At 42.1% G+C, this 26,030-nt stretch overlaps 1 protein-coding gene across 1 annotated transcript in view; it reads left to right on the forward strand.

The window, feature by feature from the left end:
* ANKHD1 (ankyrin repeat and KH domain containing 1) overlaps positions 1-26,030 on the forward strand; it is a gene marked incomplete in the record, with an annotated part of 1,187,903 nt that overhangs the window by 1,039,481 nt on the left and 122,392 nt on the right. Inside the window, 1 exon segment of the mRNA XM_053717232.1 lies at positions 23,276-23,464. Coding sequence (XP_053573207.1) covers positions 23,276-23,464 — 189 coding nt within the window.

Here is a 26,030-nt window from a genome sequence, read left to right on the forward strand (position 1 = left end):
ATGGCCCGAATCTCAGTGATCCCAAAGCCAGGCAAAAATAAGCAACATTGCAGGAATTATAGGCCGATATCTTTGATAAATAAAGATGTCAAGATTTTTTCCAAAATCCTAGCATCCAGATTAAACAATCTAATGACGAAACTTATCTACCTTGATCAGGTGGGATTTATACTCAATTGGGAAGCCCCAGGCAATGTGCATAAAGTTATAGATTTATTATATTATTCATCAGTCAATAGAGTGCCTTCTCTGTTTCTTTCTCTGGATGCAGAGAAGGCATTTGACCAAATATATTGGGATTACCTTGATTTAGTATTAGAGAAGATGGGTATTACGGGTAATTTTAAGACTGCTGTTTCATCTATCTATTCTCAACCGACTGCTTTTGTTAAAATAGCTGGGTATAAATCTAAGCCTATTAACATTCTAAATGGGACACGGCAAGGCTGCCCGCTCTCTCCGCTGCTCTTTGCATTATGCATTGAACCCTTGGCAGGGTCAGTTCAAGGATATTGCAGGGATAAACGTGAATTCCATTGAGTATAAGATTAGTCTTTTTGCGGATGATATCATTTTATCCATCAGCAAACCCATGATGTCCTTACCTCTAATTTATTCTACCATAGATAAATTCACTATCATATCGGGCTACAAAATTAATAAAGATAAGTGTGAAGCTATTAGTATGAACTTACCACAGCATACCAAGAAATTAGTTGAGATCAATTTTAATTTTGCATGGGTGGATAGAGGATTAAGTTATCTGGGAATCCTTCTCTCAGATAATCTAGACTCACTTTATCATCTTAACTACAATCCTCTACTCTCACAGATAAAAGGATTGATTCAGAGATGGGAGAAGCTAAATATTTCCCTCTATGGTAAAATCATTGCAGTTAAAATGTCTATACTCCCAAAACTGTTATATTTGTTTTGTTCCCTTCCTCAGTACCTGTGTCTATTTTGAAAATACTCCAAAAATATATCATCAGTTCATATGGCAGGGGAAGAAACCTAGGGCTAATAAACGTACTCTATGTAGCAACAAGAGGGGGAGCGGCATGGGACTACCTGATTTGCTGGCTTACTACTATGCAACAAGGTTGGCCCAAATGACTTTGTGGCATAATAGAACATTTAAAATCCAATGAGTCCAACTAGAATCTGATATGATACAAGTTTATCCAATATATAAATTATTATGGTCCAATATAACAAAGCTGTCCATATAGCTCCCCTCAGGCTCCGCCCCCCCCCCAGTCATTCTCTTTGAGAGTATGTGGTGTTAGATTTGTAGTTTTTATTTCTTAAATCAAGAGTTTGTTATTTTAAAATAGTGCCGGTTTGTACTATTTACTCTGAGGCAGAAAGTGATGAAGATTTCTGCTGAGAGGAAAAAGATTTTAGCATGTTGTAACTAAAATCCATGGCTGTTCCCACACAGGACTGTTGAGTACAGGAGAACTTCAGTTGGGGGGAACAGTTTGCAGGCTTATACTGCTTAAGGTATGTTCAGTCATTTTTTCTAACAAGACCTGGTAGTGCTAGAAGACTGACAGATATCCCATGAGGGAAGGTAAGCCATTTTCTGAGACACAGTATAGAATGATGGCTTTAGTTAAGGGCTTTTATACTGGCAGACACTGTAATGGGCTCAATCGATTACTTTATTAAGGTAATCTTATATTTTTTAAGCGTTTTTAAACGATTGGAAACACTTTTGGGGACTTTTTTGCGCCTGGCATATTATAAGACAGCTAATCTGACTCAGGAAGGCCCCATAACTCTGGAGAAGGAAGGAGGAGGGCCTCATTTTCGCGCCTCAATTGCGCAGTTGATTTGCAACACAGCTCCACGCAGCTTCATGTGCAGAGCCTTTAGAGTACAGGAGGACTTCAGGGAGGCTTAATTTACACCTGCAATTAACCCTAAAGGAAGGTAAAGCCACAGCAAAGACTGTGGCATAGTACTGTAGTGGGTTAAACCGGGTATTAACTTCATTTTGCTCCGGTTTGGGCATTAAGGGGTTAAACGATTTGAAAACTTGTGTGCAATCATTTCAAGGCATTAGGATCATGTGGTGAAAATTTCATCAAGATCGGATGTTTTTTGATGATTTGGTAAAAAAGTGTGTGCCTTTTTAATATTTAAAGAGACAGTAACGTTTTTTCAAAAAGTATTTTTTTCAATATTTTACTGTTGTCTGAGTCTGTCAAACATGTCTGAGTCTTCAGATAGACCTTGTTCCTTATGTTCAAAAGCCATGGCAGTACCCCCATTGCATTTATGTTTAAAGTGTGCAAAAACATCTAAGCATTTTAAGGATCATCCAGTGACAATTAAAAATGCAGCCGAAGATGATTCCTTAACGGAGGGTAATGAGGATAGTCCTCCTTCCTCCCCCCATGTGTCTACACCAGTTATGCCCGCGCAAGCGATGCCTAGTACCTCTAGCGCATTGGCCCCTATTACTTTACAGCAATTAGCAGCAGTAATGGATAATTCCCTTGCAGCATTTTTATCCAAACTGCCAGTTTTTCCAAGAAAGCGCGATAGCTCAGTTTTAAATACAGAGGATGAGCAATCTGAAGCTTTGGATAATTTATCTGTAGTACCCTCACAAAACTCAGAGGTAGCAGTGAGGGAAGGGCTGTCTGAGGGAGAAATTTCTGACACAGGAAAAGTTTCTCAGCAGGCAGATTCAGATTCCTTAGCGTTTAAATTTAAGCTGGAACACCTCCGCGTCCTGCTTAAGGAGGTTTTAGCTACGCTGGATGATTGTGACCCCATGGTGGTCCCTGAAAAATTGTGTAAAATGGACAGATATTTAGAGGTCCCTGTATACACTGAGGCATTTCCGATCCCAAAGAGGGTGGCGGATATTGTGACTAGGGAGTGGGAGAGACCCGGTGTACCCTTTGCTCCCCCACCTATCTTTAAGAAAATGTTCCCCATAAACGACCCTAGGCGGGACGCGTGGCAGACGGTCCCTAAGGTAGAGGGGGCTGTTTCAACACTGGCTAAGCGTACAACTATACCAATAGAGGACAGTTGTGCTTTCAAAGATCCTATGGATAAAAAATTGGAAGGATTGCTGAAGAAAATTTTTGTTCAGCAAGGTTTTCTGCTTCAACCAATTGCCTGCATTATCCCGGTAACTACTGCAGCGGCTTTTTGGTTCGAGGCCCTGGAGGAGTCGCTCCAGAGGGAGACTTCATACGATGAGGTCATGGATAGAATTCACGCTTTAAAGCTGGCTAATTCTTTTATCACTGATGCCGCTTTCCAATTGGCTAAGCTGGCGGTGAAAAACTCTGGTTTTGCCATCGTGGCGCGACGAGCGTTTGGCTCAAATCGTGGTCGGCGGATGTGTCGTCCAAAACAAAACTGTTAAATATTCCCTTCAAGGGGAAAACCCTTTTCGGCCCAGAGCTGAAAGAAATTATTTCAGATATCACTGGAGGCAAGGGCCATGCCCTTCCACAAGATAGGCCGTTTAAGGCCAAAAACAAGGCTAATTTTCGCTCCTTTCGCAACTTCAGGAGTGGACCTGCCGCAACCTCTGCTGCTGCAAAGCAAGATAACGCTTCCCAGCCCAAGGCAACCTGGAGACCCTTGCAGGGCTGGAATAAGGGTAAACAGGCCAAGAAGCCTGCTCCTGCTACCAAGACAGCATGAAGAGGTAGCCCCCGATCCGGGATCGGATCTGGTAGGGGGCAGACTTTCTCTCTTTGCTCAGGCCTGGGCAAGAGATGTTCCGGATCCCTGGGCATTAGAAATAGTTGTTCAGGGGTATCTTCTAGAATTCAAGGACTCTCCCCCAAGGGGAAGGTTCCACATTTCTCGTTTGTCTTCAGACCAAACAAAGAAACAGGTGTTCTTACGCTGTGTAGAAGATCTACTAAAAATGGGAGTGATACACCCAGTTCCAATTGCAGAACAAGGACTGGGCTTTTACTCAAACCTGTTCGTAGTTCCCAAGAAGGAAGGAACTTTCAGGCCAATCCTAGATCTAAAAATTCTAAACAAATTCCTCAGAGTTCCATCTTTCAAAATGGAAACTATGCGGACAATCTTGCCGATGATCCAGGAAGGTCAATATATGACTACCGTGGATCTCAAGGATGCGTACCTACATATACCTATCCACAAAGATCACCATCAGTTCCTAAGGTTCGCCTTTCTAGACAAACATTACCAGTTCGTGGCCCTTCCTTTCGGGTTGGCCACCGCTCCCAGAATTTTCACAAAGGTGCTAGGGTCCCTTCTGGCGGTACTAAGACCGCGGGGCATTTCAGTAGCACCTTACCTAGACGACATATTAATACAGGCGTCGTCTTTTCACAGAGCCAAGGCTCATACGGACATCGTTCTGGCCTTTCTAAGGTCTCACGGGTGGAAGGTGAACGTAGAAAAGAGTTCTCTGTCCCCGCTCACAAGGGTTCCCTTTCTGGGAACATTAATAGACTCGGTAGAAATGAAAATCTTTCTGACAGAGGTCAGAAAGTCAAAACTGTTGAATACTTGCTGAGTTCTTCATTCCATACCTCGGCCTTCCGTGGCTCAGTACATGGAAGTAATTGGTTTAATGGTTGCGGCAATGGACGTAGTCCCTTTCGCCCGAATCCATCTCAGACCACTGCAACTGTGCATGCTCAAACAATGGAATGGAGATTACGCAGATTTATCTCCTCAAATTCAAATGGACCAAGAAACCAGAGACTCTCTTCTCTGGTGGTTGTCTCAAGTTCACCTGTCTCAGGGAATGAGTTTCCGCAGACCGGAGTGGACCATTGTCGCGACCGACGCCAGTCTGGTAGGCTGGGGTGCGGTCTGGAAATCCCTGAAAGCTCAGGGACTATGGTCTCGGGAAGAATCTCTTCTCCCGATAAACATTTTGGAACTGAGAGCGATTTTCTACACACTCCAGGCGTGGCCTCAACTAGCAGAGGCCAAATTCATCAGATTTCAGTCGGACAACATCACGACTGTAGCGTACATCAATCATCAGGGGGGAACAAAGAGTTCCCTAGCGATGAAGGAAGTTTCCAAGATGATCAAATGGATGGAGGAACACTCCTGCCATCTTTCTGCAATTCACATCCCAGGGGTAGACAACTGGGAGGCGGATTTTCTAAGTCGTCAGACTTTCCATCCGGGGGAGTGGGAACTCCACCCGGAGGTTTTTTCTCAGCTGACCCAGCTTTGGGGCATTCCACAGTTGGATCTGATGGCGTCCCGTCAGAACACCAAACTTCCCCTTTACGGATCCAGATACAGGGATCCCAAGGCGACATTGATAGATGCATTAATAGCACCTTGGTCAATCAGTCTAGCTTATGTCTTTCCACCGTTTCCTCTTCTCCCTCGGCTAATAGCCAGAATCAAACAGGAGAAGCCTTCGGTGATTCTGATAGCGCCTGCGTGGCCACGCAGGACTTGATATGCAGACCTAGTGGACATGTCATCGGTCCCACCATGGAAACTGCCATTAAGGCAGGATCTTCTAATTCAAGGTCCTTTCAAGCATCCAAATCTAGTTTCTCTGCAACTGACTGCTTGGAGATTGAACGCTTAATTCTAGCTAAGCGGGGGTTCTCTGAATCAGTTATAGATACTCTGATACAGGCAAGAAAGCCTGTCACCAGGAAAATTTACCATAAGATATGGCGGAAATATCTTTGTTGGTGCGAATCCAAGGGTTACTCGTGGAGTAAAGTTCGGATTCCAAGGATATTGTCTTTTCTCCAAGAAGGTTTGGAGAAAGGTCTGTCAGCTAGTTCCTTAAAGGGACAGATATCTGCTCTGTCTATTCTGTTACACAAGCGTCTTGCAGCTGTACCAGACGTTCAAGCGTTTGCACAGGCCTTAGTTAGAATCAAGCCTGTCTACAGACCTGTGGTTCCTCCATGGAGTCTAAATTTAGTTCTTTCAGTTCTTCAAGGGGTTCCGTTTGAACCTTTGCATTCCATAGATATCAAGTTATTATCTTGGAAAGTTTTGTTTTTAGTAGCTATTTCTTCTGCTCGAAGAGTTTCAGAATTATCTGCTTTACAGTGTGATTCACCCTATCTGGTGTTCAATGCAGATAAGGTTGTTTTGCGTACTAAACCTGGTTTCCTTCCGAAGGTGATTTCTAATAAGAATATTAACCAGGAAATCATTGTTCCTTCTCTGTGCCCTAATCCAGTTTCTAAGACGGAACGACTGTTGCACAATCTTGATGTGGTTCGTGCTTTAAAGTTCTACTTAAAAGCAACTAAAGAGTTCAGACAAACATCATCCTTGTTTGTTGTGTATTCTGGTAAGAGGAGAGGTCAGAAAGCAACTGCTACCTCTCTTTCATTCTGGCTGAAAAGCATCATCCGATTGGCTTATGAGACTGCTGGTAAGCAGCCTCCTGAACGAATTACAGCTCATTCCACCAGAGCTGTGGCTTCCACATGGGCTTTCAAGAATGAGGCTTCTGTTGAACAGATTTGTAAGGCAGCAACTTGGTCTTCACTGTATACATTCGCCAAATTTTATAAATTCAATACTTTTGCTTCTTCGGAGGCTATTTTTGGGAGAAAGGTTTTGCAAGCAGTGGTGCCTTCCGTTTAGGTTACCTGACTTGTTCCCTCCCTTCATCCGTGTCCTATTGCTTTGGTATTGGTATCCCACAAGTAAGGATGAAGCCGTGGACTGAATACACCAAGTAAGAGAAAACAGAATTTATGCTTACCTGATAAATTTCTTTCTCTTACAGGTGTATTCAGTCCACGGCCCGCCCTGATTTTTAAGTCAGGTTCAAATTTAATTTACAATAACTACAGTCACCACTGCACCCTATGGTTCTCCTTTTTCTCCTGACCATCGGTCGAATGACTGGGGGGGCGGAGCCTGAGGGGGAGCTATATGAACAGCTTTGCTGTGTGCTCTCTTTGCCACTTCCTGTAGGGATTGAGAATATCCCACAAGTAAGGATGAAGCCGTGGACTGAATACACCTGTAAGAGAGAGAAATTTATCAGGTAAGCATAAATTCTGTTTTTCTTGGCAGCTAATTTGCAATGCAATTTTCAGCTTCAGCAATATATTATAAAAACTGTAAAAAAAAATGCTTAATTCTCCAGTTGCAATTGAGCTGGTGCTTTAGCGTAACTGCCTCATTTTTAAAATTGTATTTAATTTCAAAATCGCCTGCAGAAACATTTTCACTAAAAACAATCTCATTGCAGAAAGTGAAAAAAAGTTCTGCCTCTGGGTTAATCCCTTTATATGCCCACAAGGTGGGTAAGTACCCTCATAGGAGATTCTAACGGGCTGGGTAATAAAAACGTTTTTTCTAAGGGAATTTATTTTGCTTTTTTTTCTGTCTTCTGGGGTTCTGAGGTGTTTATTATAGGCTGTTTATTGTATTTTGTTTAAATACATTGATGATATAAATTTTTTTGAATATATCTTTATTTCCAATTACCTGTCGTTTTGCTTATTTTGTCCCACATCACCAATTCACAAGCCATAATCCTGTCAGTATGACACCTGGCAGACAATAAGTGACCATGTCTGTTTTGTGGCCCAGGGGGATTCCAATGACTTTTCTCCAGAGTTTAAATCCAGTTTTCAAAAGACTATGACAGAGATTTAAGGCTACCCCCAAAAATAAGTTTAAGCAAAAATAATTCAATTTACCTCATTCTAAATGTAATACACAGGGTCCTATCACCCAGGCTCAGTTACCACCAACCATACAATGCTCTGACTTGGCTGAGTCTCTGTCTGAGGATAAAGTCTCCTCTGAGGACCTTGATCCTATGCCTAAAGCTGATTCCACGTTTAGATTTAAAGTGATTGTAAAGTTTAATGAGTTAAAGCCCAGTATCTAAAAATAATCTTACGAACATGGGCACTTTAATAAATTAAACTTTACAAAGATCATTCTTTTTTAAATACTTACCATTTTGTTACAGTAAACATAGCGCCAATTCTCTGCCTGCGTCTCCTTCTATATTGAGCATATCGATGCCTAATCTGGCTTCCTCCAATCATTGTATTGCCCCCTTTTGGCATCCAGCTCGTGGGGCACGCAACAATTGTAGGAGGCCAGATTTCAGAACCAAATCCACAGGATTTCAAATCTGTAAATAAGTTGAATCAAGTTTCCATCTTAATATGAGGAAAGTCCATGGCTTCATTCCTTACTTGTGGGAAATACTGAACCTGGCCACCAGGAGGAGGCAGACACCCCAGCCAAAGGCTTAAATATCCCCCCACTCCCCTCATACATCAGTCTTAATTTGCCTTTCGTCACAGGAGGTTGGCAGAGAAGTGTCAAAGGATACAGAGTGTAGTTCCTTATGGAGGGTAGTACTCTTCGAAATGGGACTGGAGTTTTAAGTAGTCTTGTCAGCCTCTCAGTGAGACCATTGGCGAATGTTAGAGTCTGGAGATGCAGGGAGAGTCTTTCTGTGAACCCATCCAGACTCATATTAACAGCTCCTAAGCAATCAGTGTTGATGAGTTTCACTGCCTGCTTCTATCACTCAAGTCCATGTCAGGAGCGATGCTACAAGACTGTCAAACTTGAGAGGCTGTGTTTCTGTTCCACGGCATAGATTCCAGTAAGATCATTTCATTTTTTTTATACACATTTGATAAAGCAAGAAGACAGGGTCACAGTGTGACTCCTTTTATCTGAATGGAATCAAGGGTTAATGTCTACGGAAGGGGACTATTGAACAGGAGGGATTAAGCACATATTTTTAATATCGTGTTTATGCTGTGACATGTGAGATGTGGCTCAGGCAGATGTTGGAACTTACAGGTTTTACTTTCACTTTGGAGCGCCGCACATCCAATTGGGCTTGGCACGCTTTTAATGGTGCAGGGGCGGTCCTGCATGGCGCACCATGTGACCGGGTGTGGTCACAGTGATTCTCTTCTTCCTGACCGTGCGGTGTCTGGAGACAAAACGGTTTCTCTCTTGGGCCTGGGTCATAGGAGGTGGTGAGTGCCCCAGCCATTGGGGGTATAAAGGTGCCATTTATCTTTGTCTTTATTCCTTTTTATAAGCGCAAGCTATGAAGGACTCTGATATGTTAGAGGATTCTCCCTCTATACCCGCCTGCTCAATTATGTTCCACATGCCTTGATAAAGTAATCTTATCAGAGAAAGCTAATTTGTTTAGTACTACTGAGCCTTCTACCTCTGAGGAGTCTCCGTCCCGTGAGGTGCGCACCTGCATTCATCTCCAAATACACATGCAACTTCCCATAGCACTCCTATTCCTCCATCTGGAGGGGCCCATTTACCGTCAGACTTTACTGAACAGTTACAGGCGGCAATATCCTCGGCCTTTAGTGCTTTACCTCGCACTGCTAAGCGCAAGGTTGAATATTGCTATCCTTCCCAGGGTTCATCTACTAGCTTATTGGATTTATCTGATACAAGATTATCCGATGATTAAGACGCCTCTGATACTTAAGAGGATGCTCTTTCTGTGTCGGAATCTGCTGCCTTTAAGCCTACATCTGTGGAGGAACCAGACTTTAGATTTAGGATTGAACACTTATGATTTCTGCTAAAGGAGTTGTTGGCTACTTTAGAGGTTCCCGAACCTAAATTACCTAAGGAACCTTGTATTCCTAAATTAGATAAGGTCTACGAGGACAGGGTTGTACCACAGACTTTCCTGGTCCCCGTAAAGATGGCGAACATTATTAAGAATGAATGGGAAAGCCCGCTTCCGGACTCTCATTTGGAGTTGTAGGGTTCCGTCCCTAAGGACGCTTATGATGCTAAATGCACTACTATCCCACTTGAGGGTAGTTTGTCGTTTAAAGAGCCCATGGATAAGAAGCTGGAAACTCTATTGAGAAAAATGTTTCAGCATACGGGATATTTGTTCCAACCAGCAGCAGCTGTTGCTGCACTTGCGAGAGCGGCTACCTACTGTTGCCATTCCTTATCTGAGATGATAGAAGTGGAGGGTCCCCTCGACACGGTCCTGGAAAGAATTAGGGTCTTAAGGGAAGCTAATTCTTTTATTTGTGATGCAAATATGCAGATTATTCACCTGAACGCCAAGGCTTCAGGTTTTTCTGTGCTAGCCCGTATGGCACTCTGGCTTAAATCTTTGTCCGTGTACATGACTTCTAAGTCTAGACTTCTTTCCCTCCCATTTAAGGGAAAGATTATTTTTGGTCCAGGCTTGGACTCTTATCATATCCACGGTTACTGGAGGCAAAGGTGCCTTTTTACCACAGGATAAGAACAAGCCTAAGGGACAAGGTCCTAATTTTCGTTCGGACAAATCCCAACGTCAGCAGCCCTCTGCAAAGCCGGAGCAGTCCAAGGGAACTTGGAAACCTCCTCAGTCCTGGAATAAATCCAAGCAGAATAAGAAGCTCGCCGAGTCAAAGTCGGCATGAATGGTCGGCCCTCAATACGGCTTTGGATCTGGTAGGGGGCAGACTGTCACTCTTTTCAGAAGCTTTGTTTGGGGACATGCAAGACCCGTGGGTACTGGAGGTCATCGCTCAGGGATACAGGATAGGTTTCAACTCACATCCTCTCAGGGGCAGATTCCTCTTATCAAACCTGTCTTCAAGGCCAGAAAAGAGACTTTTCTAGGGTGTGTGAGGGTTCTCTCTGCCATGGGGGTCATTGAGAGAGGTCTGGGATACTACTCAAACCTGTTTGTGGTCCCAAAGGAGGAGGGTACTTTCCGTCCAATTTTGGTCCTAAAGTGTTTAAACAAATTCCTGTCTGTCCCCTCGTTCAAGATGGAGACGATAAGGTCCATTCTTCCTTTAGTCCAGGAAGGACAATTTATGACCACGATAGACCTGAAGGATGTCTACCTTCACGTCCCTATACACAAGGAACACTTCAAGTTCCTAAGATTTGCGTTCCAAGAGTTTTTACGAAGGTTCTAGGGGCTCTGCTCGCAGTGGCCAGAACCAGGGGATTGCAGTGGCACCATACTTAGACAATTGTTTGGTTCAAGCACCGTCCTGTCGTCTGGCAGAGGACCATTTGAAAGCTCTTCTTCTCTTCTTAGATCTCATGGATGGAAGATAAACTTAGAAAAGAGTTCTCTTATTCCCAGTATCAGGGTGGAGTTCCTGGGTACGATAATAGATTCCATATCTATGAGGATATTTCTTACAGATCAGAGACGTTACAAGCTAACTTCCAATTGTCTTGCCCTCCAGACCTCCTTTAGGCCATCTGTGGCTCGGTGTATGGAGGTGATTGGACTCATGGTGTCCTGCATGGACATCATCCCCTTTGCCAGATTCCATCTCAGATTCCTTCAGCTGTGCATGCTGAGACAGCGGAACGGCAATCATTCAGATCTGTCTAAAAAGATTTCTCTGGACAGCCGGTTGAGAGGATCGCTCTCCTTGTGGCTTTGTCCAGATCACCTGTCCCAAGGGACCTCCTTCTTGAGACCATCCTGGAAGATTGTGACTACGGATGCGAGTCTCTCAGGATGGGGAGCTGTTTGGGGTGCCAGGAAGGCACAGGGCCTGTGAACTCAAGAGGAATCCCTCCTCCCAATCAACATCTTGGAACTTCAAGCGATCTTCAATGCTCTGATAGCTTGGCCCCTTCTGGGTTCGACCCAGTTTATCAGATTCCAATCGGACAACATAACCTTAGTGGTTTACATCAACCATCAGGGGGGAATGAGAAGCTCCCTAGCAATGAGGGAAGTATCTCAGATTCTGGAGTTGGTGGAGGCCCACAGCTCTTCGCTTTCAGCGATCCACATTCCGGGTGTGGACAACTGGGAAGCAGATTTTCTCAGCAGACAATCCTTTCATCCGGGGGGAATGGTCTCGCCATCCCGAAGTGTTTGCGGAGACATGCAACATGTGGGGGACGCCGGAGATGGATCTCATGACGTCTCGTCTCAATACCAAGCTACCCAGAAATGGGTTGAGGTCCAGGGATCCTCAGGCGGAGCTAATGGATGTATTAGCAGTGCCTTGGAGATTCAGTCTAATCTACCTTTCCCTGCCATTACCACTCCATCGTGTAGTAGCCCCCATCAAATAGGAGCAGACATCAGTGATACTGACTGCTCCATCGTGGCTGCGAAGGATATGGTTTGCTGATCTAGTGGGGATGTCATCTTCTCCTCCATGGAGGTTACCTTCTCGCATGGATCTGCTGGAATAAGGTGCTTTTGTTCATCAAAATCTAGATTCTCTGAGGCTCTCATTAAAGCCCGTAAGCTGGTTACTCGTCGCATCTATCCTAAGGTGTGGCGGACCTACTTATTCTGGTGTGAAGAGCGTGGATTTCCCTGGCATAAGGTCAGAGTTTCCAGGAATCTTTCTTTTCTCCAGGATGGTCTGGAGAAGGGCCTATCGGCTAGCTCTCTTAAGGGACAGATTTCGGCCCTATCTGTTTTACTGCACAAGAGGCTCGCTGAGCTTCCAGATGTCCAGTCTTTTGTTCAGGCTCCGTCTAGAATCAAACCTGTGTTTCGACCTTGTGCTTCTCCTTTGAGTTTAAATCTTGTTCTTAAGGTTTTTCCCCTTACCTATTTCATGCTGATCTACGTACTGGGTTAGGTTTTCTTCCTAAGGTTGTTTCTGATCGCAACATCAATCAGGAGATTGTTGTTCCTTCCTTGTGTCCTAGCCCTTCTTCTTTGAAAGAGCGGTTACTTCATAATTTGGATATGGTTCGGGCCTTGAAGTTCTATCTTCAAGCCACTAAGGAGTTTAGACAGACTTCTTCTTTGTTGTCTATTCTGGGAAGCGTAAGGTGCAGAAAGCCTCATCCACTTTCTTGTCTTTTTGGTTGAGGAGCATTATTCGCTTAGCTTATGAAACAACGGTACATAAGCCTCCTCAGAGGATTAAGGCTCATTCTACTAGAGCAGTGGCTTCCTCTTGGGCCTTCAAGAATGAGGCATCTATGGAGCAGATTTGTAAGGCGGCTACATACCTTTTCAAAATTTTTCAAGTATGACGTTTTTGCTTCGGCTGAAGCATCTTTAGGGAGAGAGGTTTTGGAGGCTGTGGTGCCCTCAGAATAGGGTCCGCCTCTCTTTTTACCCTCCTGTTTAATTCAGTGTCCTCTAGAGCTTGGGTATATGTTTCCCACAAGTAAGGAATGAAGCCGTGGACTCTCCTCATATTAAGATGGAAGACATAAATTATACTTACCAGATAATTTCCTTTCCATATGTATGAGGAGAGTCCACGCCCCCGCCCATTTTCACCATTGGGCGGACCAAAAATGTTTGTTCTTCTGGCACCATTTATACCCTGATATTTCTCCTACTGTTCCTTTTTCCCTCTGCAGAATGACTGGGTGATGAGGGGAGTGGGGGGGTATTTAAGCCTTTGGCTGGGGTGTCTTTGCCGCTTCCTGGTGGCCAGGTTCAGTATTTCCCACAAGGAATGAAGCCGTGGACTCTCCTCATACAGATGGAAATGAAATTATCTGGTAAGCATAATTTGTTTTTTAAAGCTCCGCCTAAAGTGCCTAAGGCTTTCAAAACACCAGATTTGGTTACAGACTATATAGCCAAAGAATGGAAGAAAACAAGCATTCATTTTGCACTTTCAAACAGGTTAAAAAAAATGTATCTACTTTTAGAGAAGAATTTAACAGCCTTGGAAGTAGTTCCTAAGGATGATTGAGCGATTTCCAGCTTAGCTAGACACACTACTATTCCTATGGAGGATAGTTCCTCGTTTAGGTATTCAATGGATCCCAAATCTTGCTTAGGAAATTATTCTCCCAATCGTCTTGTACCAAGGAAGGAAGGCACTTATCGTCCTATTTTGAACAAATTTGTTTGGGTACCCTTTTTCAAAATGGAAGCGATCCGTACCATCTTGCCTCTAATTCAGAAGGGTCGATTTATGACAACTATAGATTTAAAAGATGCATATCTGCATATTCCAATTCACACAAAAAAATGATTTCCATTTTCTAAGGTTTGCTTTTCTCAACCATTTTTACCAATTTGATGGACGAGATAAGGGGTTATCGGCTAGGGTCAGATTTTGGCATTATCTGTTTTGTTTCACAAAAAAACTGGCCAAATTGCCTGATGATCAAACTTTTGTCCAAGCCTTGGTGAGAATTCCAGGCTAAATATGATTTTCTAGGTAGTGTCTTCAGACAATATTAATTGGGATATTGTTGGGTTGGGTATCCTTAGGGTTAGAAGGATTTGGGCACAGTGAAGGAACAACAATATCCTGATTAATTTTGTCTGAAGACAATACCTTTGGTAGAAATTCATATTTCATCTGGAATTCTCACTAAGGCTTGGTCAAAAAAAATTTGTGAAACAAAACATTATGCCGAAATTAAATATTTTGTTTCATAAAAAATCCTGGCCAAATTACCTGATGTAGTGTCTTCAAACAATATAAATCAGGATATTGTTGTTCCTTCACTGTGCCCAAATCCTTTTAACCCTAAGGAATGCTTTCTTCACAATTTGGATGTAGTCATTTCCTTAAGCTAGAAGTCTTTAGTAGCCTGAAGATAGAATTTTGTTTGTCCACTTTTCACATTCCAGAAAGGGTCAAAAGTCTACAGTGGTTGCCTTGGAATCATAGCTAAAACAGACTATTCATAAGGCTTACTTGGTTGCGGTAAAACTGCCTCCAAATAGATTAACTGCTCATTCTACTAGATGTGTATCTACTACTTGGACCTTCAAAAATTATGCCTCCTTGGAACAGACTTGCAAGGTGGCAACTTGGTCTTCCCTTCATACCTTTTCTAAATTATATCAGTCTGATGCTTATTCTGAAGTTGCTTTTGGCAGGAAAGTCCTTCAAGCTGCAGTGTCCGGCAAATAGCAACTCCCATCAAATTGTCTCACCCATCCTTAACATGGATTCTCAGCTTGGGTATTGCATCCCACATGTTATGGACACCTATGGACTCTCCTCATCTTACAAAATAAAACAGAATTTATACTAGATGGGCGATAGTTCCTATTTGCACCTTTTAACCCTGCTTTCTGTCTTTCCTACCTTTTCTATCTCTCTCCTCTGCTATAGGTAAACTTAGTGGGGAGAGAAGGTGAGAGGGATTAAAGCTCTTTTGTGTGGGTTTTTAACCACCTCCTAGTAGCAGTAAATATATCCGATATTATGGACTCTCCTCATCCAGAAAGAAAGATATTTATTGGTAAGTATAAATTCCGTTTTTTTTCTCTAAGAAACTAGTTTTATCTGGCTTTACCTAGAAGCCAAACTCTATCAGAGATCTGCTTTCTTGAACAAGCATGTGCAGTTTATTGCTTTATCATTTGTTTTTGCTTCAGTTCATAAAATATATTCTACACTCTTGGTGCCCTTTTGTCTATAACAGAACTTAGGGTGTTGCTGTGTTTCTTAGTCTGGTTCTTATGTTTTTATTTAACAAATTCTTTCTTCGGCAGTCTGTTGTTTCTTCAACAGCGTGGTTGGAAGATTTTTTTTCAAGGTGTTCCTTAATTCTTCAGACAGGTTCCTTTCTGGGGTAATATTTGGATTTAGTATCCATGAAATTTTCTCTTTCTGATTAGAGAAGGCTGTAGTTTTAGCTTGCTTAATTCTTCAGTTTCTTAATTTCCCTCTGCTGTTTTTTATGGGAGTATTTGGAATATTGATTGTAGCATCTAATGCTTCTCTGTTTTGTCCATTTTCTATGAGATCTTTTTCAGCTTTGTTTGCCTGTGATGCATGGATCTTTCTCAGGAATTTTGGTCTGTACCTGTCTTCATGGCTGAATCATTGGCTCATTTTGCACAGGTTATCTTTTGCTCGTCCTTCTTGAAATCTCTGAGAATACAAGAGTTTTGGGCTCCTTGGTAGGCGAGAACTTTTTCAGGGCTCTTCAGAGTTGGCCTCTGTTCTATTTCCTTATTCTTTGAGACAATTTTTTTGTACTGTCTTGTATCAATCATCAGGGGGAAACTTGCAGTTCCCTTGCCACAAGGGATGTGTTTGGCTTTCTCTTATAGGCAGAAGTTGTTGTTTTCTTAGTAGCCAGTTTCTGCATTCAGTTGTATTGTCTCTCCACCAGGATGTTGTTTCCAATAAGTTTGTTTTTTGGGGTCTCCTAGAGATACATCTGTTAGCCTCTTGGCTAATCTTTCCAGGTACTTAGCGAACTCAGGGCATCCTCAGGCAGAGTTTGTGGATGCTTTAAAAGCTTCTTGATCTTTTCTACTTGTTTATGTGTTTCTTCTGGTTCTTTTTCCCTCGAGTAGTTTCAAGTTTAGGCAAGAGGAGTTTTCAGTCTTTTTCTCTTTGCTCCAGTCTGGCCTCTGAGTTTATTTTAATTTTTTTGCAGATCTGGTTCAGATGATCATTAACCTGGGCTTCTTTTTTTTTAGGACTATTTCTCCAACATTGGTGTGTCCGGTCCACGGCGTCATCCATTACTTGTGGGAATATTCTCTTCCCCAACAGGAAATGGCAAAGAGCACAGCAAAAGCTGTCCATATAGCCCCTCCTTGGCTCCCCCCCCCAAGTCATTCTCTTTGCCGCTCTGAACAAGTAGCATCTCCACGGAGATGGTGAAGAGTATGTGGTGTTTAGTTGTAGTTTTTTATTCTTCTATCAAAAGTTTATTTTGAAATGGTACGTACTATTTACTCTGAAACAGAAAGAGATGAAGAGTTCTGTTTAAAAGAGGAGTATGATTTTAGCAGCAGTAACTAAAATCAATTGCTGTTCCCACGCAGGACTGTTGAGCCCAGAGAACTTCAGTTGGGGGGAACAGTTTGCAGACTTTTCTGCTCAAGGTATGACTAGCCATTTTTCTAACAAGACTGTGTAATGCTGGAAGGCTGTCATTTTCCCTCATGGGGATCGGTAAGCCATTTTCTTAGACTCAGAAAGAATAAAGGGCTTATTATGGGCTATTAACTGGTGGACACTCTTAACGGCTAAATCGATTGTTTAAGTTATTATTTAAAGTTTTGAAGTGGATTTCAAACTTTTTACTATTTGGGGAACGTTTTTATCGCCAGGCACTAGTTAAGACACCTTCCCAGTCAGGAAGGGCCTTTCTCTGTATTAGGCAGAGCCTCATTTTCACGCCATTATTGCGCAGTTTCTTTTGAGTGCAGAGCATGCAGCTGCATGTGAGAGGGTCTGGTATCCACTGAAAACGTTCCTAGAAGGCTGGAATTGGTATCGTATACCCCCCTGGGATAAGTGAAGTCGCAACAAAGGCTGTGGCTGGGACTGTAGTGGGGTTAAATTGCAAATGGCTCCGGTTTCCGCATTTTAAGGGTTAACAGCTTGAAAATTGGGGTGCAATACTTTGAATGCATTAAGACATTTAAATTTAAATTAGAGCATCTCTGCGCATTACTTAAGGAGGTGCTATCTACTCTGGATGATTGTGACAATCTGGTCATCCCAGAAAAATTGTGCAAGATGGACAAGTTCCTAGAGGTCCCGGTGCACCCTGATGCCTTTCCAATACCTAAAAGGGTGGCGGACATAGTGAATAAGGAGTGGGAGAAGCCAGGCATACCTTTTGTCCCTCCTCCTATATTTAAGAAATTGTTCCCCATGGTCGACCCCAGGAAGGACACATGGCAAACAGTCCCTAAGGTCGAGGGGTGGTTTCTACACTAGCCAAACGCACGACCATTCCCATTGAGGACAATTGTGCTTTCAAAGATCCTATGGATAAAAAATTGGAGGGCTTGCTTAAAAAGATTTTTGTACAGCAAGGATACCTCCTTCAACCTATTTCGTGCATTATTCCTGTCACTACAGCGGCGTGGTTCTGGTTCGAGGAACTGGAAAAGTCGCTCAGTAGGGAGACCCCATATGAGGAGGTCATGGACAGAATTCACGCACTTAAGTTAGCTAATTCCTTTATTTTAGACGCCGCTTTGCAGTTAGCGAGATTAGCGGCAAAAAATTCAGGGTTTGCAATTGTGGCGCGTAGAGCGCTCTGGCTAAAGTCTTGGTCGGCGGATGTATATTCCAAGACAAAATTGCTTAATATCCCTTTCAAAGGTAAGACCCTTTTTGGGCCAGAATTGAAAGAAATTATTTCAGACATCACTGGGGGAAAGGGCCATGCCCTCCCACAAGATAGACCTTTGAAGGCTAAGAATAAGTCCAATTTTCGTTCCTTTCGCAATTTCAGGAACGGACCGGCTTCCAACTCTGTAGCCTCTAGACAAGAGGGTAACGTTTCCCAGACTAACCCAGCTTGGAAACCAATGCAAGGCTGGAACAAGGGTAAACAGGCCAAGAAGCCTGCTGCTACTACCAAAACAGCATGAAGGGGTAGCCCCCGATCCGGGACCGGATCTAGTAGGGGGCAGACTCTCTCTCTTTGCTCAGGCTTGGGCAAGAGATGTTCAGGATCCCTGGGCACTAGAAATAGTATCTCAGGGTTATCTTCTAGAATTCAAGGAACTAACCCCAAGGGGAAGGTTCCACATTTCTCACTTATCTTCAAACCAAATAAAGAGACAGGCATTCTTACATTGTGTAGAAGACCTGCTAAAGATAGGAGTGATACACCCAGTTCCAACTGTGGAACAAGGTCAGGGGTTTTACTCAAATCTGTTTGTAGTTCCCAAAAAAGAGGGAACTTTCAGACCAATTCTGGATTTAAAAATTCCAAACAAATTTCTCAGAGTTCCATCGTTCAAAATGGAAACCATCGAACAATTTTACCTGCAATCCAGGAGGGTCAATATATGACTACCGTGGATTTAAAGGATGCATATCTACATATTCCTATCCACAAAGATCATCATCAGTTCCTAAGGTTCGCCTTTCTGGACAAACATTATCAGTTCGTGGCTCTCCCATTTGGACTAGCCACTGCTCCCAGAATTTTCACAAAGGTGCTCGGGTCCCTTCTAGCGGTTCTAAGACCAAGGGGCATTGCAGTGGCACCTTATCTGGACGACATTCTAATTCAAGCGTCGTCTCTTTCCAAGGCAAAGGCTCATACAGACATTGTTCTAGCCTTTCTCAGATCTCACGGGTGGAAGGTGAACGTAGAAAAGAGTTCCCTGTCTCCGTCGACAAGAGTTCCCTTTTTGGGAACAATAATAGATTCTTTAGAAATGAAGATCTTCTTGACAGAAGTCAGAAAGTCAAAGCTTCTAAACGCTTGTCAAGTTCTTCTCTCTATTCTGCAGCCTTCCATAGCTCAGTGCATGGAAGTAGTAGGGTTGATGGTTGCAGCAATGGACATAGTTCCTTTTGCTCAAATTCATCTAAGACCATTACAACTGTGCATGCTCAAGCAGTGGAATGGGGATTATACAGACTTGTCTCCAAAGATTCAAGTAGACCAGATGACCAGAGACTCACTCCGTTGGTGGTTGTCCCAGGATCACCTGTCTCAGGGAATGAGTTTCCGCAGACCAAAGTGGGTCATTGTCACGACCGTCGCCAGTCTATTAGGCTGGGGCGCGGTCTGGGATTCCCGGAAAGCTCAGGGTTTATGGTCTCGGGAAGAGTCTTTCTCCCGATCAACATCCTGGAACAGAGAGCGATATTCAATGCTCTCCGGGCTTGGCCTCAACTAGCGAAGGCCGGATTCATAAGATTCCAGTCAGACAACATGACGACTGTAGCTTACATCAACCATCAGGGGGGAACAAGGAGTTCCTTGGCGATGAGAGAGGTATCCAAAATCATCAAATGGGCGGAGGATCACTCCTGCCACCTATCTGCAATCCACATCCCAGGAGTAGACTACTGGGAGGCGGATTATCTGAGTCGTCAGACTTTCCATCCGGGGGAGTGGTAACTCCACCCGGAGGTGTTTGCCCAGTTGACTCAATTATGGGGCATTCCAGACATGGATCTGATGGCGTCCCGTCAGAACTTCAAGGTTCCTTGCTACGGGTCCAGATCCAGGGATCCCAAGGCGACTCTAGTGGATGCATTAGTGGCGCCTTGGTCATTCAACCTAGCTTATGCGTTTCCACCGTTCCCTCTCCTCCCCAGGCTTGTAGCCAGGATCAAACAGGAGAAGGCCTCGGTGATTCTGATAGCTCCTGCGTGGCCGCGCAGGACTTGGTATGCAGACCTGGTGAATATGTCATCGGTTCCACCATGGAAGCTACCTTTGAGACGGGATCTTCTAGTACAAGGTCCATTCGAACATCCAAATCTAGTTTCTCTGCAGCTGACTGCTTGGAAATTGAACGTTTGATCTTATCCAAGCGTGGGTTTTCAGATTCAGTGATAGATACTCTGGTCCAAGCCAGAAAACCTGTGACTAGAAAGATTTACCATAAAATATGGAAAAGATATATCTGTTGGTGTGAATCCAAGGGATTCTCCTGAAGTAAGATTAAAATTCCTAAGATCCTCTCCTTTCTCCAAGAAGGTTTGGATAAGGGATTGTCAGCGAGTTCTCTAAAAGGACAGATTTCTGCTTTATCTGTCTTGTTACACAAACGACTGGCAGCTGTGCCAGATGTACAAGCTTTTGTACAGGCCTTGGTCAGAATCAAGCCTGTTTACAGACCCTTGACTCCTCCTTGGAGTCTAAATTTAGTTCTTTCAGTTCTTCAAGGGGTTCCGTTTGAACCCTTACATTCCATAGATATCAAGTTACTATCTTGGAAAGTTCTGTTTTTGGTTGCTATTTCTTCTGCAAGAAGAGTATCTGAATTATCTGCTCTGCAGTGTAACCCACCCTATCTGGTGTTCCATTCAGATAAGGTCGTTTTGCGTACTAAGCCTGGTTTTCTTCCGAAGGTTGTTTCCAACAGGAATATTAACCAGGAAATAGTTGTTCCGTCCCTATGTCTGAATCCAGTTTCAAAGAAGGAACGTTTGTTACTCAATTTAGATGTAGTTCGTGCTTTAAAGTTCTATTTAGAAGCAACTAAGGATTTTAGACAAACCTCATCTTTGTTTGTCGTTTACTCTGGTAAGAGGAGAGGACAAAAAGCTACGGCTACCTCTCTTTCTTTCTGGCTGAAAAGCATTATCCGATTGGCTTATGAGACTGCCGGACGGCAGCCTCCTGAACGAGTCACAGCTCACTCCACTAGAGCTGTGGCTTCCACATGGGCCTTCAAGAACGAGGCTTCTGTTGATCAGATATGTAAGGCAGTGACTTGGTCTTCTCTGCACACTTTTGCCAAATTTTACAAATTTGATACTTTTGCTTCTTCGGAGGCTGTTTTTGGGAGAAAGGTTTTGCAAGCCGTGGTGCCTTCCATTTAGGTAACCTGATTTGCTCCCTCCCTTCATCCGTGTCCTAAAGCTTTGGTATTGGTTCCCACAAGTAATGGATGACGCCGTGGACCGGACACACCAATGTTGGAGAAAACAGAATTTATGCTTACCTGATAAATTACTTTCTCCAACGGTGTGTCCGGTCCACGGCCCGCCCTGGTTTTTTAATCAGGTTTGAAAAATGTCTTTCTCTATACACTACAGTCACCACGGCACCCTATAGTTTCTCCTTTTTTTCTCCTAACCGTCGGTCGAATGACTGGGGGGGGCGGAGCCAAGGAGGGGCTATATGGACAGCTTTTGCTGTACTCTTTGCCATTTCCTGTTGGGGAAGAGAATATTCCAACAAGTAATGGATGACGCCGTGGACCGGACACACCGTTGGAGAAAGTAATTTATCAGGTAAGCATAAATTCTGTTTTTTTTCCTTCTAGATCTCAAATCTTTCAACCTGATAGCATGGGGTTTATGGGATTTAATTTTTAACCATTGAGTGTATGGTTGAAACTCTGTTTTTGGCTCAGAAGCTTGTGTCTCAGTAGCTTTCTTCATATAGTCTTAGGCCCTTTTATTTCTTAATGTTTTTGGAATATGGCTTTTCCTGCTATTCTTACTTTTTTGTGCAGGTTGGATTGGATAAGGGCTTATCTCCTAGTCTATTGAAAGAACAGTTTTCTGCACTTTTTCATTTTTCTCATTAGGAAGATTGCTTTTCTTTCTGATTTTCAGGTTTTTTTTTGTTTAGTTTTTTGGATTCATTTATTCTGCTTGTTATACCAATTTCTTCACCTTAAGAGTCTGAGTTTGGTGTTTTGCAAGCGCCTCCGTTTGAGCCTATGCATATGGTAGTTTTTAAGCTTTCTTTTTTGGAAGTTTTTTTGACCATCTCTTCCTTATCTTTTTATTTTTTAGGATAAGGTGGTTGTTGGGAATTTGTTATTCCTTCTTTGTGTTCTATTTTTCAAATTCTTTAGAGAGGTATCCTTTTGCTTTGGTTATTGTCAGAGCCTTGTAGTTCTATGTTGGAGTTACTGAAATTTTTAGTCATTTTTGTTCACTTTCCTGATTTTATTCAGGGTCGGAGAGCACGTGCTTTTTCTTGGTTTTTGCTTGGAGCTTATGTTTTTATTGACATGCTTGGAGATGGGATAGTCTTCACCTTAATGGGGTTTTTTCAGCTCATTTTTCCAGTTCAGTTCCCTCTTCTTGGGCTTTCTGGAATAAGATTCATGTTGATCTATCTTGGCAAGCAACCTCTAGGTATTTCTTGTTTCTTCCATTTTTTGCTTCTTCTGTGGCAGCCTTTGGCAGAAAGTTCTTCTTCAAGCAATGTTTTTATTATTATTTTTCAGAATTGGTTATTTTATGTGTTCTTTTTATTATAGAATCTCATCTTTATTTGGTGGGTGGATGTTATAGTTTCCTTATGGAATAAATTGTTTTGTTTTTTTCCCGCCCTACTTTTTTCATTTTGTGGACTCTCCACAACTTTGGTATTGGTTCCCAGGGGTAATGGATCATGGATTCTTACCACTTTTATGAAAGAAAACATAATTTATGCTTACCTGATAAATTAATTTATTTCATGGTGGTAAGAATCCACGAGACCCCACCCACCCTGTTATATTTTTTTTGTGATGTTTTTTTCTTTTATGGCACATCGTTTTTCCCAGCTCCTATTTTTTTTTTTCCTCTTACTTCTTTTTGCTTGACTCTACATAAGACTAACTACCATAGATGTAAGAGGGGTTATATAGAGTTATTGGAGTTATGTTTGAGTTATGTTTGTTTTTCTGCTAGAAAAGAAGGCCAATTTCATCATGCAGGATGTAGAACCCTGTCCTTGGAAAAAAATTCAATTTTGCATGCATTATTTTTTTAAAACAAAATCAATTGTAACAACCCATTAAACATTATGTGCAGGGATTTAACTTTCATTTTTTAATGCCAGTTCAAGGTAGACAGAGAATTAGGGAGCTAGATTGACATAGAGATAGATAACAAAATGTATGGTATTTGAATATTACATTATATTTTGTGTTAATTTTTTTTATTATTATTTGTTTTAGTAGTATCTTCTTTGGATGGTTCACCCACTTGTGCAACGTCCATTTCAGCTCCACTGGCCAGTTTCTCAACGAACATCCATGCAAATCAAGTTTTTTTGCAAGGACCTACAGCTGTTGGTGCTCCCAGTTTCAGTCGGCAGCATTTTTCTCCACATCCTTGGACCAATACATCAAACTGTCCAAATTCATGTAAGTCCTGTTTACACTGCAACAATGTATAGATTTTGTTTTTATATTGTTTTATCTTGGATCCTTCTAGTAGCACTCGTACCAAGAGTTGCTACCCTTTAGAGGAGAGAGTACAGAGACCTTATACTTCATTTGTTCAGGTGGCTTTAAGTACCTATTGTTCTCCTGGCTGGTTGTGCTTTATCAAGAGACTTTACTTCCTGTGCACTTTGTCTTTCAGTAAAGCATTTCATAATATGCAATTTTCAGGGGTCATGTATAAATTGGGATTATCCAAAGTTACTGAAAACTGCAGGTGTCTGTGCTTTCAGTTTTATTCATTGGAAGATTGTTCTCCATTGATATATCTAGACTCTTTCAAAATTTAGAATTCCATTCTTCCTCCAGATCTGAATTCTGTTTTTTTCAAATGCTCTATCCACGTTCTCACGAGCGCACCTCTATAGGGTTCCTTAGCCCTACTCTGTACATTTGTTTTAATAAGAAGAGCATATGTTTTATTTTTTTTAAATGTATTGTGTGAATAAAACATTTTAAGGTGATACCAAAGTATTATTTGTCTTCCTTTTTTAGTATTTGATATTAAAGGGACACTAAACCCAAATTTCTTTCATGTAATTAACAAGAGTCCATGAGCTAGTGACGTATGGGATATACATTCCTACCAGGAGGGGCAAAGTTTCCCAAACCTTAAAATGCCTATAAATACACCCCTCACCACACCCACAAATCAGTTTTACAAACTTTGCCTCCAAGGGAGGTGGTGAAGTAAGTTTGTGCTAGATTCTACGTTGATATGCGCTCCGCAGCAAGTTGGAGCCCGGTTTTCCTCTCAGCGTGCAGTGAATGTCAGAGGGATGTGAAGAGAGTATTGCCTATTGAATGCAGTGATCTCCTTCTACGGGGTCTATTTCATAAGGTTCTCTGTTATCGGTCGTAGAGATTCATCTCTTACCTCCCTTTTCAGATCGACGATATACTCTTATATTTACCATTTCCTCTACTGATTCTCGTTTCAGTACTGGTTTGGCTTTCTACAAACATGTAGATGAGTGTCCTGGGGTAAGTAAGTCTTATTTTCTGTGACACTCTAAGCTATGGTTGGGCACTTTATTTATAAAGTTCTAAATATATGTATTCAAACATTTATTTGCCTTGACTCAGAATGTTCAACTTTCCTTATTTCCAGACAGTCAGTTTCATATTTGGGATTATGCATTGAATTATCATATTTTTTCTTACCTCAAAAATTTGACTTTTTTCCCTGTGGGCTGTTAGGCTCGCGGGGGCTGAAAATGCTTCATTTTATTGCGTCATTCTTGGCGCTGACTTTTTTGGCGCAAAAATTCTTTTCCGTTTCCGGCGTCATACGTGTCGCCGGAAGTTGCGTCATTTTTTGACGTTATTTTGCGTCAAAGATGTCGGCGTTCCGGATGTGGCGTCATTTTTGGCGCCAAAAGCATTTAGGCGCCAAATAATGTGGGCGTCTTTTTTGGCGCTAAAAAATATGGGCGTCATTTTTGTCTCCACATTATTTAAGTCTCATTATTTATTGCTTCTGGTTGCTAGAAGCTTGTTCACTGGCATTTTTTTTCCCATTCCTGAAACTGTCATTTAAGGAATTTGATCAATTTTGCTTTATATGTTGTTTTTTTCTTTTACATATTGCAAGATGTTCCACGTTGCAACTGAGTCAGAAGATACTACAGGAAAATCACTGCACAGTGCTGGAGCTACCAAGCTAAGTCTGCTATAAACTTTTGGTATCTGTTTTCTCCAGCTGTTATTTGTATTGCATGTCATGTCAAACTTATTAATGCAGATAAAATTTCCTTTAGTACTGTTACATTACCTGTTGCTGTCCGTCAACATCTAATTTTCAGAGTGTTCCTGATAACATAAGAGATTTTATTTTTTAAATCCATTAAGAAGGCTATGTCTGTTATTTCTCCTTCTAGTATACATAAAAGTCTTTTAAAACTTCTCTTTTTTTCAGATGAATTTTTAAATGAACATCATCATTCTGATACTGATAATGGTTCTTCTGGTTCAGAGGTTTCTGTCTCAGAGGTTGATGCTGATAAATCTTTGTATTTGTTCAAGATGGAATTTATTCGTTCTTTACTTAAAGAAGTGTTATTTGCATTAGAAATAGAGGATTCTGGTCCTCTTGATACTAAATGTAAACGTTTAAATAAGGTTTTTAAATCTCCTGTAGTTATTCCAGAAGTGTTTTATCTCCCTGATGCTATTTCTGAAGTAATTTCCAGGGAATGGAATAATTTGGGTAATTTATTTACTCCTTCTAGACGTTTAAGCAAATTATATCCTGTGCCATCTGACAGATTAGAGTTTTTTGGGACAAAAATCCCTAAGGTTATGGGGCTGTCTCTACTCCTGCTAATGTACTACTATTCCTATGGCAGATAGTACTTCATTTAAGGATCCTTTAGATAGGAAAATTGAATCTTTTCTAAGAAAAGCTTACTTATGTTCAGGTAATCTTCTTAGACCTGCTATATTTTTAGCGGATGTTGCTGCAGCTTCAACTTTTTGGTTAGAAGCT

This window comes from Bombina bombina, chromosome 6 (assembly GCF_027579735.1).
Source record: "Bombina bombina isolate aBomBom1 chromosome 6, aBomBom1.pri, whole genome shotgun sequence".
Taxonomy (NCBI): domain Eukaryota; kingdom Metazoa; phylum Chordata; class Amphibia; order Anura; family Bombinatoridae; genus Bombina; species Bombina bombina.